The sequence below is a fragment of the Protopterus annectens genome, chromosome 14.part0 (genome assembly GCF_019279795.1).
Source record: "Protopterus annectens isolate FY-2018-M chromosome 14.part0, PAN1.0, whole genome shotgun sequence".
In the NCBI taxonomy this organism is placed as follows: Eukaryota; Metazoa; Chordata; order Ceratodontiformes; family Protopteridae; genus Protopterus; species Protopterus annectens.
The window spans coordinates 495,756,133-495,773,355 of record NC_056748.1 but is presented as its reverse complement, the minus strand read 5'-3'; the positions used below and the strand labels follow the sequence as shown (position 1 = coordinate 495,773,355).

Below are 17,223 nucleotides of genomic sequence, written 5' to 3'. Positions count from 1 at the left end.
ACTGTGAGGCGACAACGCTACCGCAGCACCACCACCGTTATGGTAAGATTTGTGAAGTAATTTATGAAAATATTTGGCATGGAAGATATAAGTTCAGTACTAGGTGTTCAGAGTGAATTTACATACTCCTCAAAATACTAAAACTAGGCTAGACAATTTACATTTCACAGGAACATGTGCATTTAAGTGAAAGTCTTGATATGCACCCAATAACTATTTCAGATAATGCGCCAATAATAACTAACTAAATTAAAAACACAGGGTAATGAAATAAAAATGAGACACAGGCAATTCCCACCCATCTGTTGGACAGGGATTTCAGGAATGGGTAGTGGAAATTATTCAGGAGTTATTAGAAAAGATAGAAAATTCTAAAAACATAACTACAGAGTGGGATAAAATTAGAGTGCAGCTTAAAAATATGGTGGAAATAAATAAGGGAGCTAATTACTTACTATAATTATTTAGAGGGACTGACAAATGTTAAAGTATTACAAAATAGGTGGATTCCCACAGAAGAGGAGCAAACGCAGAATGTGAAACAGAAAATAAAGAATTACCTCAATAATATGCACAAGTTTAGAAATATTGCTGTTAACTGTTTGACAATGACTTTATAGCACAAAAACTTTTAGCACAACATCTCAGGCAACAGAAAGTAGAAAGGGCCGTCATCAAGCTTAGGGAGCCTATAACAAAAACGATAAGGGATCCTGTAGTAGTAAAACATTTCACAAGTTCTATGAGTGTATAAAGCAGAGAAATGTGGAAATCAAGAAAAGGCACAAATGGAAATGTGTATGGAACAATTAAATATGTCAAGGCTATAGGGAAAGGAGGACAAGGATGCTCAATTACAAACAGGATAGGAGAAGAGGTAAAAATGGTTATGTATAACCGATCTACAGTAAAGTCTCCAGGAATAGATGGCATTCCTGTGGAAGTTTAGAAGCCAGGAGGGAAAAACTGATAAAAATCTGCAAGTTTAACAGTATTTTAAGAGAAGTACCAACATCTTGGAAGAAAGTGGTGGGTAGCTGTAATACCTAAAGACTGTAAAGATCCTTCAGATCTAGCTTCATACAGGCCTATTTTAATACTAAACCATGATTACAAAGTGTTTACATCTATAATGGCTAAAATAAATGCAAACATGATGCCAAAATTGATAGATATGGGTCAATGTGGTTTTGTGGAAGGGAGGCAAACATCTGACATTAACAGAACAGTGATGATCCAGAGGGAAGCAGAAAGTAAGAAAATACCATTGTCGTTGGTGGGTCTTGATGTAGGAAAAAGTATTTGACAGAGTAAGCTGGGACTTTATGAACAGGGCAATGGAAGCACTGTATTCCCTGATAAAATTTTAAAGTGGATTAGGAGGACACAAGAGGGATTGGAGGCAGAAATTAAAGTGGGTGAGGTCCTCTGATAATTTCTGCTTGAGCAGAGGAATTCAGGAAGGGGTGTACTCTCTTCACCTTTATTTACATTATATTTAGAACTGCAGGCAAAGAAATAAGAGACTCAGAAATTCAAGGATATAACTGGCATGGTGGTCAAGAAAAGCTGGCTCTATTTACAGACATTACATCTCTCAAAACCAAAAATAAACATTACAGTGATGTGGAACATTATGAGACAGTTTCAAATCTTTTCAGGATACAAAATTAATGAAGCTAAAACACAAGCAATAGTGGTTAATGATGTACCAACACACAAATTGTTTCAGCAATATCCATACTTATGGGGACACGCTAAAATGAAGAATTTAGCAGTATGGATTAAAAATTATTCTGATGTGGCAGCTAAGGTCATGTGGGAAGAGACTAAACAAATAATAAAAAAAAGAAAATGGAAGTTCTGTTATATGGATGCAGATAGTAAGATACAAGCAGTTAAAATGTTTTTAGTCCCTTTAACCTTATACACAGCTCAGGCATATTTTTTTCAACCAGAGAAGTTGTGGATAGCAATTAATACACAGCTGAAGGATTTTATCTTTGAGGGGAAAAACGGCAAGCTTCAAGCAAAATGAGATTATTCCTCCAATACAACAGGGCAGATTGGGATTACCTGCTTTGAAGGGGTATTTCAGAGCAACACAGTTAAGGACACACATCGGACAAGCAGAAATTTATTATTTCAAAATGAAAAGATATGATGAAGAAACATGCTCAAGAAACAAGGAGAGACTGGTAATTTGGATGCAGACCTTTTAAGAACAATCGTACAAATTATAATATTCATAAAGTACTGCAAGAACTAAGCCAACAAGGGAAAGGAGATTCTATCAAAAGGGATGACTGCAATTAGAGATAAAGACAACAGGCAGGAGGGGACTGCAATTTACAGGAGAAAACTGGCATAAGAATCAAGGTATTGGTAGCAATTAACTAGTGAGGGAAAGGTGACAGAATGCAAAGACGACAAGAATTTATTTGGACTGCAGGCTGGAGAGCGATACCAATCCTTGACAGAGAAAGCAGAGTATAGGGAAAGAGAAAGAAATGGGATGGCAGTCCTAAACAAAAGACCAGCAGTGGTACAGTTTTTTGGCAAAATCTAGAACAGAAGCTGCCATTAAGAAAGGAATAATCAGTACAGCATATAAAATATTGCATGATAACTATAATAATCAAGAGAAGGTTAGAAAGGACTGGTAAGAGACTGGATAAGCAAGTCAAAGAAACAATGGGGGATATAAGGAGGTCTCCCAAATATGCTAAGTCTAGAAGATTTAGGATCTTTGCTTGGAAGTGTTTACACAGGCATTTTTATAAATCAAGTAAACTCCAATTATTTTTTCCTCTGGTAGATAGCAAATGTTTGAGGTCTGACTGGGAAGAAAGGTAACTGGGAACATTTTCCGAGAGTGTAATGAGATGGCAGACTTTAAAGATTCTCTGTAGACTGCTCTGTCAGAAATACTGGGCAAGTAAATTGGTGCAACTAAGGAAATTATTTGTTTTGAACTATGACACAGAAGGTTGCCAAAAAACAATTACTAGAAACTGGAAATCAAAGTCTAAACCAGCTGTACTAGAAAGTAGCAAATGTAGTAACAGAGATAAAACTGGAATTGGGATCTTTAGAAAAGGGTACTAGCAAACCGCATAAGAAAAAAAATGGGAATTTTGGGAACACTACATGCAGAGGAGGAACAAGGTTTAAAATAAGGCAGGATTTGAATGAGCTATGTAATGTTTGACTGACAATGACTGGATAGATAAGTCATGCAGGTTTACAACTACAGCTGTGTCACAATGGTTTGTAATGTGTAACGTCTGAAACTGAAATGATGTCTGTATGGTTTATTTTCATTTATGTAAAATTACTAAATTATCATGCATGACATGGGTAACTATGTTTAACAAAACAAACAAGAGACTGTAACCAGCATGTCATCAGTTCTGACAACCACCTCAATGAACCCTGCCCATGCCATCGTAAATCAAATAAAAGCCTTCTTATGTTGAGGTACTCAGAAGTACCTGCCTAAACTACAAAGGCCTCCTACGCTTGGTATACAGGATACTCAGTGGCACACTAGTGGGCAAACATACACAAGCCACAGAAAACTACAAAAAGACTAAGGTTTAGACAGTACATCTGGCAATGTCTTAGTTATACTTCACTCCACAGTCAGACACACAAATGTACCACTCTAAGCAAGAACAGCCTCTTCTCAAGTGCCAGGATTTGCAAGTGCCACTAGGGCCCTCAAATCCCCTCACCCTAAATACACATACAACACGGTCATTGTCTCAAGTCATTCACTCCCATATGCTCAATGTCCCTCTTACGCTCCAAGGGTATGAGTTCTCAAAAAATACATATGACATTGGTAAGAAAGTAGTTTTGAGCAGTATTCTACCAACTGCCAAGAATGTGATGCCACAATACAAACAAAAGATAACATACTTTGTCTCAACTACTGGTGTCATTTTAAGGGGATCCAATATAAATAATCCTGGGAAATGACTGACAATCCCAACTGCTTTGCAATTCTCTCCTCAAGGCTTCTGTATATTGGCCAAGACTTGCTCTCCCTAGTACCTTGTTTAGGCAAGGCCAGCCTCCTCAAATTACCTACATAAGCAATCAAAATTTATCTATAAAAAGGCAGCAGTGTTTAGTGCTGGAAGACTAAACAAGTTGTGCTCCATGCAGGCACTCTCAACTACTGAAAACATAGGTCTGTGAAGTTAAAACTGTTCTATAACATCAGCACACACATACAATGCAGGGTTTTAATACATACCATCCTTTCAAACCAAACAGAAAATGGTGTCACTGGAGAAGTGTGTCTGTAATCCATCTCATCACCAGTCTCAAAAGGCTGGACAACAGCCTTAAACCTTACAACCTTTTCTCAGTAAATAAAACTGTACACCATATTACAAGTCAACTGTCATGCCCTCATATCACTTACAGCCCAAGAGGTGTTTCTAAACAAATGTACAAACCTATCACAGCTAACACTATTCCCCTGGAAGACTTCCAACTATTATGATGAAATTTAACACCGTCCTTACCACAGTGACCCCTTCGTGCATGCTGCCACATTTGCAAATAATTTCTATGCCTTTCCCAAACCATGCAGTGACATCTGGTCCCAGAAGGCAAATACAGTGCCAAATTCAGAAATAAACACCTTTGGTGGAACCATAAAAATAAGGTAAGAAACATTCCATAAAAGCAACCTTAATGCCCCACCATCTACAGATGGACTTACAAAACTCAAAATGAAATCCTCCAATAGCATAAATTTAGAATTGCCAGCTCTCTGATACGGATAGCTACAAAACACTGAGCAGCTATGTCAAACCTCAGAGGTAATGCCTAACAATGTGCAAAGCCAACACACAAGCTCCCCCTCAGGACAGCCAAAAGTATTAGCAGACAAATAAATCTGTGACTTTACTCCATCTCCCCCCAAACATTTCCCAAGTAGGTACACCCACACAATCCCCTCTGATCAAGGCTTGAATGTGCTCAATAAAGCAGCTACCAACAGTGTCCCCTATGGATTGATTCTAGGACAACTTCTTAGGTATTTACTTATATGATGTCAGGGCAGATATCAAGGGCCTGTGGCTGACCAACTGATTCACTCCAATGGAAATCTGGAGATGTCTATTCTAGCTTCTAATGACTGCATCCTGAGCTTTGGCAAAATGTATGTCCTCACATTCCAAGCAAATGCTCATTAGTAACCTTTTTGGCTCGTTAGATAAAGAAATGTAAACTGCAAACTGTTCAGCAAAAACACATCTTTACAGTGGTAGTGTTCATTAGTTTCTGGGTCTTAAACTGGACTTTATAAGTCACAATAAAAAGTAAATATTCTGCAACTGCACATACTCTTGCCAGCAGTACTGCTTGTCCATCTGTGAACTTTCATACAAGTACATGCAGGTCTCTGTGTTAAAAGATTTAGAAAATATGAATGAATAGCTCTTTAGAAATACTGGAGAAATAGTCAGCCATCAGCACAGGTGAGTTGCTCATCACAAACTTAAGATGAAATCTTTCCATACCATGTATGTAACATGATTGTTTAATACAAATATAAACAGGCAGCATTAGATGCTTACAAGTGACAACAGAATGCAAATACAGAAAGATCACTAGACTACAAGGAGTTAATTCCCCACATGGCCTCCAAATACTGCATGAGGAACTAATGAAATGCAACACTGCTCCTTGGTAAAACTGGAACCCCATTGTACCTATCACATTGGCGATAGCCGTTTGAAAGTTGACTCTGTCATTAGGGACCTGCGCACATTCAGTGACAAATGGACTTTAGATCACCATGTACCCTTTAACCTAACAAGAATATTATAGTTTGCTTTTGTTAGGGTTAGTTAAAGCAGGGGTTAAGTAAGAAGTCCGTGTTCAGATGCCTGTATTAATGGTAATGTTAGGGAGAGGGTTTTTCTTGTGGTAATGTGCAAGGGCAGGGTTACAGATAGCAGATGTGAAAATGTTGGATAAACAGTCCATCACCACCCCCCTTAAGGCAGTGCAGGAAACATTCAGAATCTATCCAATGCCAAACTAAATACAAGATTAATGTTCTCTCTCACCTAAGTGGTACGTAGTTGCAGAAACAAGACATGAAAGCCCTTAACCTACTTCAATCCCATTGTGTACATTACAAGGTGGCAGCTCAGGCTAAGCATTCCACTCAAAAACACCTGCCTTGGACATCAGTTAAGTTGCTCTTCAATGCTAAAAAAATGCATTTGAATGGAAGGTATGCATCAATGGCCTGGATCTCAGAGCGACAATAATATATAAACGAAGCTTAAGTTTGTAAAACAGCACTACCAACATCAGGTGCATTAACCAGCAATATACACCGCTCATTTCTCCATCTACAAGGAGGATCTGCACCAGAGGAAAGCAATCGCAGCATGGTATTCCCTTACAGAATTCCATGCAGTCATCCAAAAAAAATTTGTGGATTCTCCAGTTGGAGTTTTACAGCCATAACTTGCATCGAATATGGTAAATACTTTCAGTGAAGTTTACAATGAAGAGAAACAGGAAGGACTTGCTTAAACACCTTGTGACCAAGGTAGTCTCCGTCTTTCCACAAAAGCACAAAGTCCACTGGGCAAGATGGCTGTCATGTGTGGACCCCAAACCCTTCCCTCTTCTCAACAAACTGTCTTACCACCAACACAGTTAGCATACCTGATTTTACAAGACTTTCCTTAAGTGGGCACAGTCAAGAAGCTACAATGAGCTTGGCAACCAGTTCAGATTAACAGGCCACATGGTGTACATTAAAGAACTGGGTTCAAGACCACACCATGACCCCTGCTTAGTCCTAAAACTGTATTATACCATGAGGATTTGTGCAACATAAAATTAGGCTGAAGCTCTATTTGAGGAGAAGCTAATCAGTTAACCAGAACAAGAACCCGGTTTACTTTTTTCTTCCATCACTAATTAACCAAGCTGAACTCCAAATGAAGGCAAACAGATCTTGTCCCCTTCAGCATGAAAATGGGAAGGAATCGGCTATATATTTTCAACTTTGGTAGGACTTTCTTGCAGTTTTGCCTTAATGTTTCCATCTCCACTTATTTACATCATGAGCAATGTGAAACTGGTTATGATAAGGAAACCTCCACATCAAGCAACTGTACTACTCCTGCCTTCTTGCAATGGCAGTTCAAGTAAGTTAAGACAGTCAGCTTCTGAAATGCAGGCCATAAACCCCTAACCTCCACCCTCCCATCTCCAGTAACATTAAGGCACATTCTTCCCTCAACACACTTAAAAGTGAAGGGGGTTGTCTGTGATGCCAGTAACCTGGTCTGCAAACAGTCAGTTTGCTGGTGAGGGCCGGCCATGGGAAAGGCCTGCCAATCTACTTCCTCATCATTGATACAAGTACTCTGGGGATTCTTTACGTGAAATCACTATGAACAGGTGCTGACTGAACAGCAGTACAAGCACCCAGCCTTCCATGAACTTAAAGACAGGAGTCCACATTTCCACAATGAAGCAAAAGTGGTTGAATCTTAATTCATCCACCTATTAGTCCCATAAACATCTAATCCTAGAGAAACATACTCTACATGTTAACTAACTACTGAAGTAAAAAGTTATTTTCTTTAAATATGAAGGACGTTTTCAAGAACCCAAAATGTAGCAAATTAAGCACTGAAATTATATTGCATCTACTTCACATCACTAGAGAGATTGTTAGTTGCATCCCCACTGTTAGAACTGCCCTGATATCTTCCATTTTATATACTCTTATTGTCGATGCACATGACAGATTTATTTTCCAAATGCTTGCTAACTACATGCTTATCTGTTTACTACCCTTGTCTGTTCTCATCTTCTGTTGAAACTACATTTTTCTTTCATCACTACAATGCAACTGCCACAATCTTTGTACCTGTATCATTGCACATTGGATTTTACCGTACCCTGTATTATTAATTTTGTAGTTGGACGTAACTAATTTGTATTTGGCCCTTTTCTCCCCAGGCCTCCGCTGAAAATGGACATATATCCAGTCGGACTTTCCCGGTCAACAAATGTAAAATAAATAAAATACAAGCAAGCTCACCCAGGAATTTTTTTTTTTAACTAAATATGCACATTATTCCTCCTGAAAGGAGTGCTGCTGAAAGACTTACCATGGAGATTATTTCTTTTTACTATCAAGTTTTAGGAATTCATCGTTAGAAACTAGGGTCAAAACAGAAATTATAAAATGTTACTCTAGAGATCAATTCTGCATAATAAAAATGTTAACAGTACCTGCGGTGCTGGCAAGCTCTGGACCCAACACTCTATCCAAATGTTTCTTCTCTGACTGTACTTCCAACCTGTTACAAAGCACAAGAAACGGACATAAAAATTGATTGAATTGTGCATTTTACTTACAAGTCAGCATGAAGGGACACAAGCTCGATTAAAAAAACAAACTAAACAAAAACGTACACACACACACACACCATTTTATTCTATTAGAATGAACTCATTTTGATGGAGAATAATGATAGATACATTTCCACAGAACTGGCTAGTAGATATGAAAAGCATGCCATGCGACTAAACCATAGACAACGTGTGGCCATTTCTGATCACTACCTCAACCTGGCTCACGTATTTCTGTCCACTTAACTGACATCACGTATTTCTGTCCACTTAACTGACATCAATCAATGTGGCCTTCTACCTATACTGCCAAGAAAATATTGCCATCAATTCTTGGAAACAAAAACAAGACAGAAATACTCCCCTCCCAAACTGCAATCTAAATCAAATCGGAAAAACAGAGTCCACAACATCATCAGTAAACCAGACCCTATTCTAAATTGCACCAAGACTAATTAAAATGCAACTCAAACAACTCTCCCTAAACTACTAAAGCCTTTGACATAACTGGAAGGAAGAGGGGAAAAGAGAGGATTTACTCAGTGCAGTAGCAAAGACATGCACTAAATACTCCCATTCATCAAACCTATGAAAACGATGCAAACCAGAACTTAAGTGGACAATCTGCACATGCCCACTAGAAATCAGAGAAAAATTCTAACCTTAAAGAATACACAAGTCTGCTTTGTGTAAACAAATTATAGAATTAGAAAGTTCATTCTCTAAACCTACAAATTTCACAATGCAATACCCACATATAAACATGTACATTTACATACATCTAATATATGCACAAAAAAGTAAATGCTTAGATGTGGATATTGCAATACGTGAAATCCGTAGGTTTAGAGAAAGTTTCCTAAGCCTGTTAAAGATTTACACAAAAAGTCTCTATATACATACACCCATAATATGTGGGCATGTATGAATCTGCATATCCTTGTATACTCACATATAAATAGATAAATGTTTGTATACTATAGCTTTGTTAAAGCTAAACAATGGATGATGTAACATACAGTTCTACAGGTAACTGAAGAGAGACCTCTCCGTACAGCCTTGCATAATTCAGGAACAGTAGTGTGGCTGGATTTTGCCAAGTAACAAAATCAACTACAATACTGATGCAAGTTAGGAAGATCATACCTCATGATGAACGAAGCACATCGGGGAGGCAACTTTAACAGCAAGAAAAATAACAGAACATTAAAAGTATTGAGAGAATACAATTTCAGTCAATTGTATGAAGGGAAACTATAAAACAAAAAACTTTTTTTTAAGGTCATGATGTGGGAAGCCAATAAATAATTCTTCATTCAGATTACACAGATCATAACTAAAATGAACAAATGTAATGGATATTATACCATGACCCCCCATTAATATTCCAAAACGTGCACGCTGATAGGCCAGCGTGCACGTTGTAAATCGACTTTTACTACTGGAAAAAGGTCCGGTCGCCCGGACTTTTTCCATTAGTATAAGTCTCTTTTAAAACACTGTCTCGCTATGTTAAGAGTTTAACATAGCGACACAGGTTTAAAAAAAAGCAACTGAGATCTCCGTTGCTTTTTTTTAAAGCTGTCTCACTATGTTAAACTCCTTTAACATAGTGACACAGTGTGTAAAAAGCAACGGAGATCTTGCTTTCTCCGTTGCTTTTTTTTTTTTTTAAAACCTGTCTCGCTATGTTAAATGGGTTTAACATAGCGCGACAGCTTTAAAATAAGCAACGGAGATCTCCTTGGCTTATTTTAAAGCTGCCTCGCTGTGTTAAACCCATTTAACATAGCGAAACAGTAAAAAGCAACGGAGATCTTGCTTTCTCCGTTGCTTTTGGCCACTGCCCTGATGTACTGCGTAGGCATGTGCAGTACATCAGAACTGCTGCAGATACCAGACAGCTGCGGAAGGGCAGCAAAGAGGCATTATACAATGCCATTATTTAAGAAAAGTAATTATTTCTTTTCTTAAATAATGTCATAGTATAATAGCAATAACCCACTTCTGGGTGTGGGTAATGCAGGATTTACCCACAGTTGTCTTTGTTTGGTCCCCAAGGGCGAACCACGCCAACCGTGGCTAAATCCCGCATTACCCACACCCAGGCGTGGGTTATTGCTATATGATTAACTTATAGTACAACGCAGAATCGAAAGTTAAAACAGACATGAAACCTTTAAGAGCACAATTATGTAGCATACAAAAAAAGAATAAGTTTATACATGAATTCAAATTAAGGAAAAAGCAGAAGCCTATAAAAGGATTACCAGGAACATGACAGTAACAGAAGAGGCACTAGTGTGCCAAAGCAGCAAAAAATATTTCACGTAGAGAATGACATTGGATAAAGTCACTCTTTTGTAACAAAACAGGATGTATGACTAAGTGAGAATGTGAATGAGGCATCCTGTTTTTTTTTTTTTTTTTTTTCTGTACAGTGTTCATTTTTCACATTGGTGAGACACCTGAAAACTGAAAAAAAAAATGAACACTGTACAGAAGTATTTCGGAAAACATGTGAAAGACACTTGAAACAAAGCAAAAATAAAATTACCAAAGCTTGTGGGCAGGGATTGGTATAATGTTTAAGGCGTTTCTCTCGCATACACAAGATACAAGGTTTGATTCTCATCTTTGAGAGGGAAGTTGACTAGGCTTAAAATGGCCCACAAAAGCAGTTTGCCTAGTACTTGTCTATGAACCTAGCAGCAAATCAAACAGAAAAAAGCTGGGACAGGATATGCCCACCAGGGCAGCCAGCAACAGTGGCAATTGTCTGGATCTGTAGCAGACAGGGATTCACCCCGAATATTATCGAGGTGACTGGTGTAGAGAGTGCAGCCCAATCACTGGGACAGACCGGTAGGGAGGGGGAGAAGCGAAGAAACATAGCCCACCTAACTATCCCAAGGGGTTGTGAAGGGTTGCACACAACTTGGGGCACACAAGGCACTGTGACCCCTAGATGGACATTTCCAGTAACCAAATGCCAAACTTAAATTAAATTAGAGTATAAGCACACATTGTGTTTGACCGCTAATGTGACAAAACCCATGGTTACTTCAGAGGTGCCACTTCTGAAACCACAAAAGTGGTACACTACAGAGGAGTGTTGGGTCCCCTATTTGGCATCTATTTTCAGACCTTCAAGCTAACATATGACAAAAGGCCAGAAGTGTTTGCAGGCAACCATGATTCAGATATTTTGTCGTTCACCGACTCAACTGCTCCACACATGGGTTGGACTGTTAACTGACAGATGGACAAAAAAAAAAAGTTAATTTTGATAAAACATTTCCAGAAATGGTTGACACCACTTCCCCCAATTAAGCTGTCAGATCTAGGCACTACTGTTGATAATGCCTTATCTTTTGATCACCATGTCTCTGTAGTAGTTCAGAAAGCCCTCTATCTGGCTCATCTAACTTCAAAGGTACATCATCTAAAACCAGGTATGTTTTATATCCCCATTCACACCCCACTCAGGCCCATTATGGAATACTGTGTCCCTTTTGGCAAACTCAGACCCACCTTGACCTATTCATTCAAAGGAGAAATGGTTTCTCAAATATCCTGTTAAAGGAACTAAAACCTCCTCAACTACAAGACACTAATGTAATAGATTTGTACCCTCTACCCCTAGAAGTAACTTAATCAGGTAAGCACCCTTGGCTCCTTCAAGATAAATCTAAAACTGGATTGACAGCATCAACTTCTTCCTCAGTCAACCCAATGTTACCATCCTTCAAGTCGGAGGGAACTTATAAATGTGTGGGGTTTTTTTTTTGGCTAGGCATGACACAACTGTAATGGTCTGTAGACTAACTCCCTAGTACTAACTACAACTAGGGAATGGTGCCCAAGTCCTCAGTTCTCTACATATCATGGCCTGGTATCTGTGCAGAGGATTAAGGCTGATGACGAACTTTGACTACTGTGTGACTGAACAAGTGCCATAATTATAGTGCTCCTGGATTGTGGCCGATGTGGGTCCAGTGATCAACACACTACCCCCATAAACTAAATATCAAACTATTCCCTTCACATAAGTGGTGCGACTGGCTCTATAGTACTCCTGCATGACAGCACCAGTACTTCCTTAAGTTTGCATTTTTGGGGTAACACGCAAGTACCATGGAATAATATATATATATATATATTTTTTTTAAGCAAGAAACATCTTTATTATCACTCATGACACAGGCAATCCTACATCTGTATAAACGAAAACCACAGACATTAATAGCAAACATCACTTATCCAAGGAATAAGAAATTGAGCAATTTCTTTGGAGTGCACTTGCTGTATGAACTATACAATCCACAATTTTTTTTGCAGGCCAATCTTTCCATAAAGTCAAAAGGTACAGTTGTGTACACATCATAAATGTAGATGTTAGTGTGTGTATTCACTGTTGCAGTCATCACACTTGGGTTATCTGCCTGCAGGTAGCCCTCAGTCGGCCCAAACACCAGAATCTTGGTATTTCTGCGTCTGTTGCCATCGCCTCTTCCATGACGTCAGGTCGTCAGGAGTATAAAACATGCATCTGACACCATTACATCAGTTTTTCTTGACCCAGATGTCAGGAGCCCCCAAAATAGGAAGCTATTACTTGGTGTCTAACACCTCCAGTAAAAAGTAAATACCCCTGCCATAAAAGATGGCCATAAAGAGGATAGGTAGAAAGGATGTAGAAAATTAGGGGGGTGGAGGGAGGGAAACCAGGACTAAAACAGTGAATACACTAACATCTACATTTATGGTAAGTGTACACCAACTGTACTATGTTCTTCGTGTTTCACTGTTGCAGTCATCACACTTGGGTTGATTCCCAAAGAGGAGGAAGGGTGGAGGCAGTCAAATGTGTTAGGGCTGGCTAGCAGGCCTTATAAGACTGCTGTAGCAAATCCAGCTCTGGATTTAGAAAAAATAGGCAAATGGTAATGCTTGGTGAAGGTGTGTACAGAAGTCCAGGTTGCAGCGTCCAGAATGTCCCTGGTAGGGACTCCCCTGAGAAATGCTGTAGAGGTTGAAGTAGCTCTAGTGGAATGAGTTCTGATCCTCAGAGAGGTAGGTTTTCCATGGAGCTTGTAGCAGAAATGGAAGCAGTGTGTTATCCATGTGGAAATGGTTTGCTTTGAAATGGTCTTGCCCTCTGCCCTTGTTGCAAAGCTGACTAGCAGCTGGTCAGATTTTCTGAAAGGCTTAGTCCTGTCAAGGTAGAACCTGAGGTGTCTGTGCACGTCCAAGGAGTGCAGGATCCTTTCCTCTTTATTCCGAGGATTAGGAAAAAAGGTTGGCAAATGGATGGATTGGTTTAAAGCCACAAGGGTTAGTCCTGAGGGAAACTCTGTCAGCATGGAAAATAATGAAGGGCTCCACCGCCACTAGTGCCCGTAACGCAGACACTATTCTTGCTGAAATAATAGCTAGAAGTAAGGCTGTTTTCCAAGAGGAATTTGAACTCTGCTGAAGCAGCAGGTTCAAAGGGGGGAGGGGGAGCTTCTCCAGTACAAAGTTAAGGTCCCAGGTCAGGGTGGGAGCTCTCCTAGGGGGCCTTAAATTGTTAGCTCCTCTCAGGAACTGTTTGAGAGGGTGAGAAAAGAGAGGAGGCTCAGTATTATAATGAGCTGAGATGGCAGAGGCATTAATCTTAATGGATGAGAAGGATAGGCCTCTATGGAGCAGCTCTGCTAGGTAATACGGATTTGAGGCAAGTTGGGCACAGCTGTGTCCCTTCCTTGAGACTGACTCCAAGAACAATCTCTTCTCCACTTTTTCAGCATAGGATTTCCTAGCACTAGGACTTCTGGCCTCAAGGATGTCCAGCATCTGTTTGCTGAGGGACGCTGGTGGTGCATTTAGGGAATACGCCAGGCTGCAAGGTTTAGGGTTTGCAGCTGTGGATGCAAAATCTGTCCCTCCTGCTGAGACAGCAGGGAAGATGCGTGTAGTAGGTGCCAAAGTGGCACTGCTGTGAGACTGCGGAGTGGGTACCAGTGCTGGCGTGGCCAGTCTGGTGCAATAAGGATTGCCCTTGGCCTGTCCTGTTTGATCTTGAGTACTACTTTTGAGAGGAGGGGCAAAGGAGGAAAGGCATAAATTGAGGGGTTTTGCCATGTAAAGGATAGGGCATCCACTTTCCAGGCTCTGCTGTGAGGGGTTCCTAGTGCAAAATTTGATCAATTGGTGGTTTTGGGGGAGGCAAAAAGGTCTGCCTCAGGTGTTCCCCACCTCTGGGTTAGAAGTTTGAATTGAGTTGGGGTCCAGTTTCCCCTGGTGAGGGTCCAATAGATTTCTGCTTAAATCGTCTGCCAGTGAATTTTGCTTGCCTGGCAGGAAAGTACAGTTTTGTACCTACCATAAATGTAGATGTGTACGATTCCTCTGTTCAGGTTTCCATTTCTTCCGATTCCTCTTCAGACCAAGGATACTCTTTACCCCCCTATGAGGACTCTGATGCTGAAGAATCATTTCCTTCAGCCTCTCCTCCTGAGGATTTCTCTTTTGGGGAAACTTTACATACCATGAAGGAGCATTTCCATTGGGAGGGCCAGGATTACTCAGAATCTAAGAAAAGGCTCAGACTTTCTTTTATTGCCTCAGCACAGGCCCCTTGCTATTACACCAGTGTTAGATATTGTGGATGATGTGTTCTCTGAATCCAGTTTAAATCCTGATTCTTTGCCCCCTGCTCCAGTCAAGCCAGACAGGTAACTACAGAGTCCCTGACTCTCTCAAATTTCTTTATAAAAACCCTGTTGCTGACCCAAAAACCACTTCCCAGGGTCCCAAAGGGGTAAAGGCTTCCACAGCTAAAAATCCAGTTCCCTCTGACAGGGATTCTAGAGCATTAGACAGATGGGGGAAGAAAGTTTACACTTCTGCAACTTTAGCAGTGAGGGCTTTAAATTGCCAGTTTCACATGCTTAAATACCAACAATATTTAATATCTCTTAAAACAGAAAATACTTAAAAGTTCAGAACATCCTGACAATAAGGAAATTGCAGGATTTATTCCATGCAGCTGAACAAGTGGGAAAACATACTCTGCAATGTGGTTTTGATTCATTAGAAGCTTCTTGTAGAGCAGCAGTTACAGGATCTGTGATACGAAGCCATGCTTGGTTAAAAGAACATTAAAAGAACAAGGTTTACCTGATCATGTTAAGGCAAAATTATTGGATGCTCCTTTTCAGCAGGATATTTTATTTGGTGTTAAGGCAGAAGAGGTATTAAAGAAAATGGAGGATAAGGCAAAATCTATGCAAACAGTGAAGGATTTCTTACATGTACAGCCACCTCGATTTAGCAGAAATTGGCCCTCCAAAAATTGGTCCTTTCCAGTGTCGGACAGACCACAAAGAGGCAGATACAGACGCCCAAGAGGCAGATCTCAGCCCCAAGGCTCTTACAGACCACGACAGTGGGGTGCTTCAACCCCAAAAGGAGGGGAAGACAAGTCACAACCTTATAGGAAACAGTCCCAACGACTTCCCCCTTCACATGCCAAGCACTTACCTTTTGGAAGCTCCCTTAGGGGGAAAAACTAGCACTTTTTTCACAAAATTGGCATATAAATCACCCACGACAAATGGGGCCTGAATATTGTCTCTCAAGGTTACAGGTTCCACTTTCACACTCTACCAAGGCTAAAAGGAATGCCAGACCTGCCACCAAATCAATGGGCAGAGGCACAAAAACAAATTACAGCCGTCATGGACATGAGAGCTATTCAAAAAGTACCACAACAGGAACAAAGACAAGGATTTTACTCAAGACTTTTCGTGGTCCCCAGAATGGACAAAGCCTGGAGACCCATACTGGACCTTTCTACTCTACTTACCTGGATGTTCCAAAATTCAAAATGTTGACTCTTCAGCAGCTTCTTCCCATGCTGGGCAAGAAGGCTTGGCTTGTTACTTTGGACCTCAAAGAAGCATACCTGCATGTCCCTATCAGACAAAATTGCAGACGATACCTCAGACTCATAGCTGGTTCAATGCATTACCAATTCTCTGCACTGCCCGTTGGCTCATCTACTGTGCCCAGGGTCTTCACAAAATGCCTGGCAACAGTAATTGCATTTTGCAGACAAAAAGGAATTCAAATATATCCATACTTGGACGACTGCCTTATTCAAGCAGAGCAAGGACGTTCTTCTAAAGCATCTGGCGTTTGTAAAACGATTGCTAATTTGCCTAGGGTACACAGTAAACGAAAAGTAAAAACTAGTGCCCTCACAAGAGATAATATCCCTGGGTGCCAGCTTAAATACAACGGCCCAGATGGCTTATCTCACGCCAGACAAGCAAAGACAACTGACTCAGTACTTTCAATTGATGGCAACAAAAACCCAACTCCCTGCAAGAAAAATTCTGCAGGCCTTGTGATTCATGGCATCCTGCATACTACTAATACCATATGCCAGACAGCATATGAGGAAATTACAATGGTACCTAAAAAGTGTTTGGACTCAACACTGTCACAGTTTGGAAGCAGTAATACCACTTATTCCTTGCCTACAACAGGAGTTTCGATGGTGGGCACAGGCATGCCACCTCAACAAGGGACAGCCATTCACTCTACCCACAGCCAGGCAGACACTAACAGATGCTTCGGATTACGCCGGGGGAGCACACATGGCAGGAAAATGTATTCAGGGCAAGGGGGCCGCAGACCAAATGCATCTTCACATCAATCAAAAAGAGATGCTAGCTGTACAAAATGCACTAACAGCTTTCAAGGACCTTCTGCATCCAGGACAACTATTACTAAAAGCAGACAACACCACAGTTATGT

The 17,223-nt window shown here is 40.3% G+C and overlaps 1 protein-coding gene across 4 annotated transcripts in view; it reads right to left on the bottom strand.

Annotated features, from left to right (window-relative positions):
* The window catches only part of PPRC1 (PPARG related coactivator 1), a 310,188-nt gene that overhangs the window by 164,989 nt on the left and 127,976 nt on the right, over positions 1-17,223 (bottom strand). For all 4 annotated transcript variants that reach the window (XM_044056258.1, XM_044056255.1, XM_044056256.1 and 1 more), the window contains one exon: positions 8,296-8,363. In XM_044056258.1, coding sequence (XP_043912193.1) covers positions 8,296-8,363 — 68 coding nt within the window. The remainder of the gene's footprint in view (positions 1-8,295; positions 8,364-17,223) is intronic.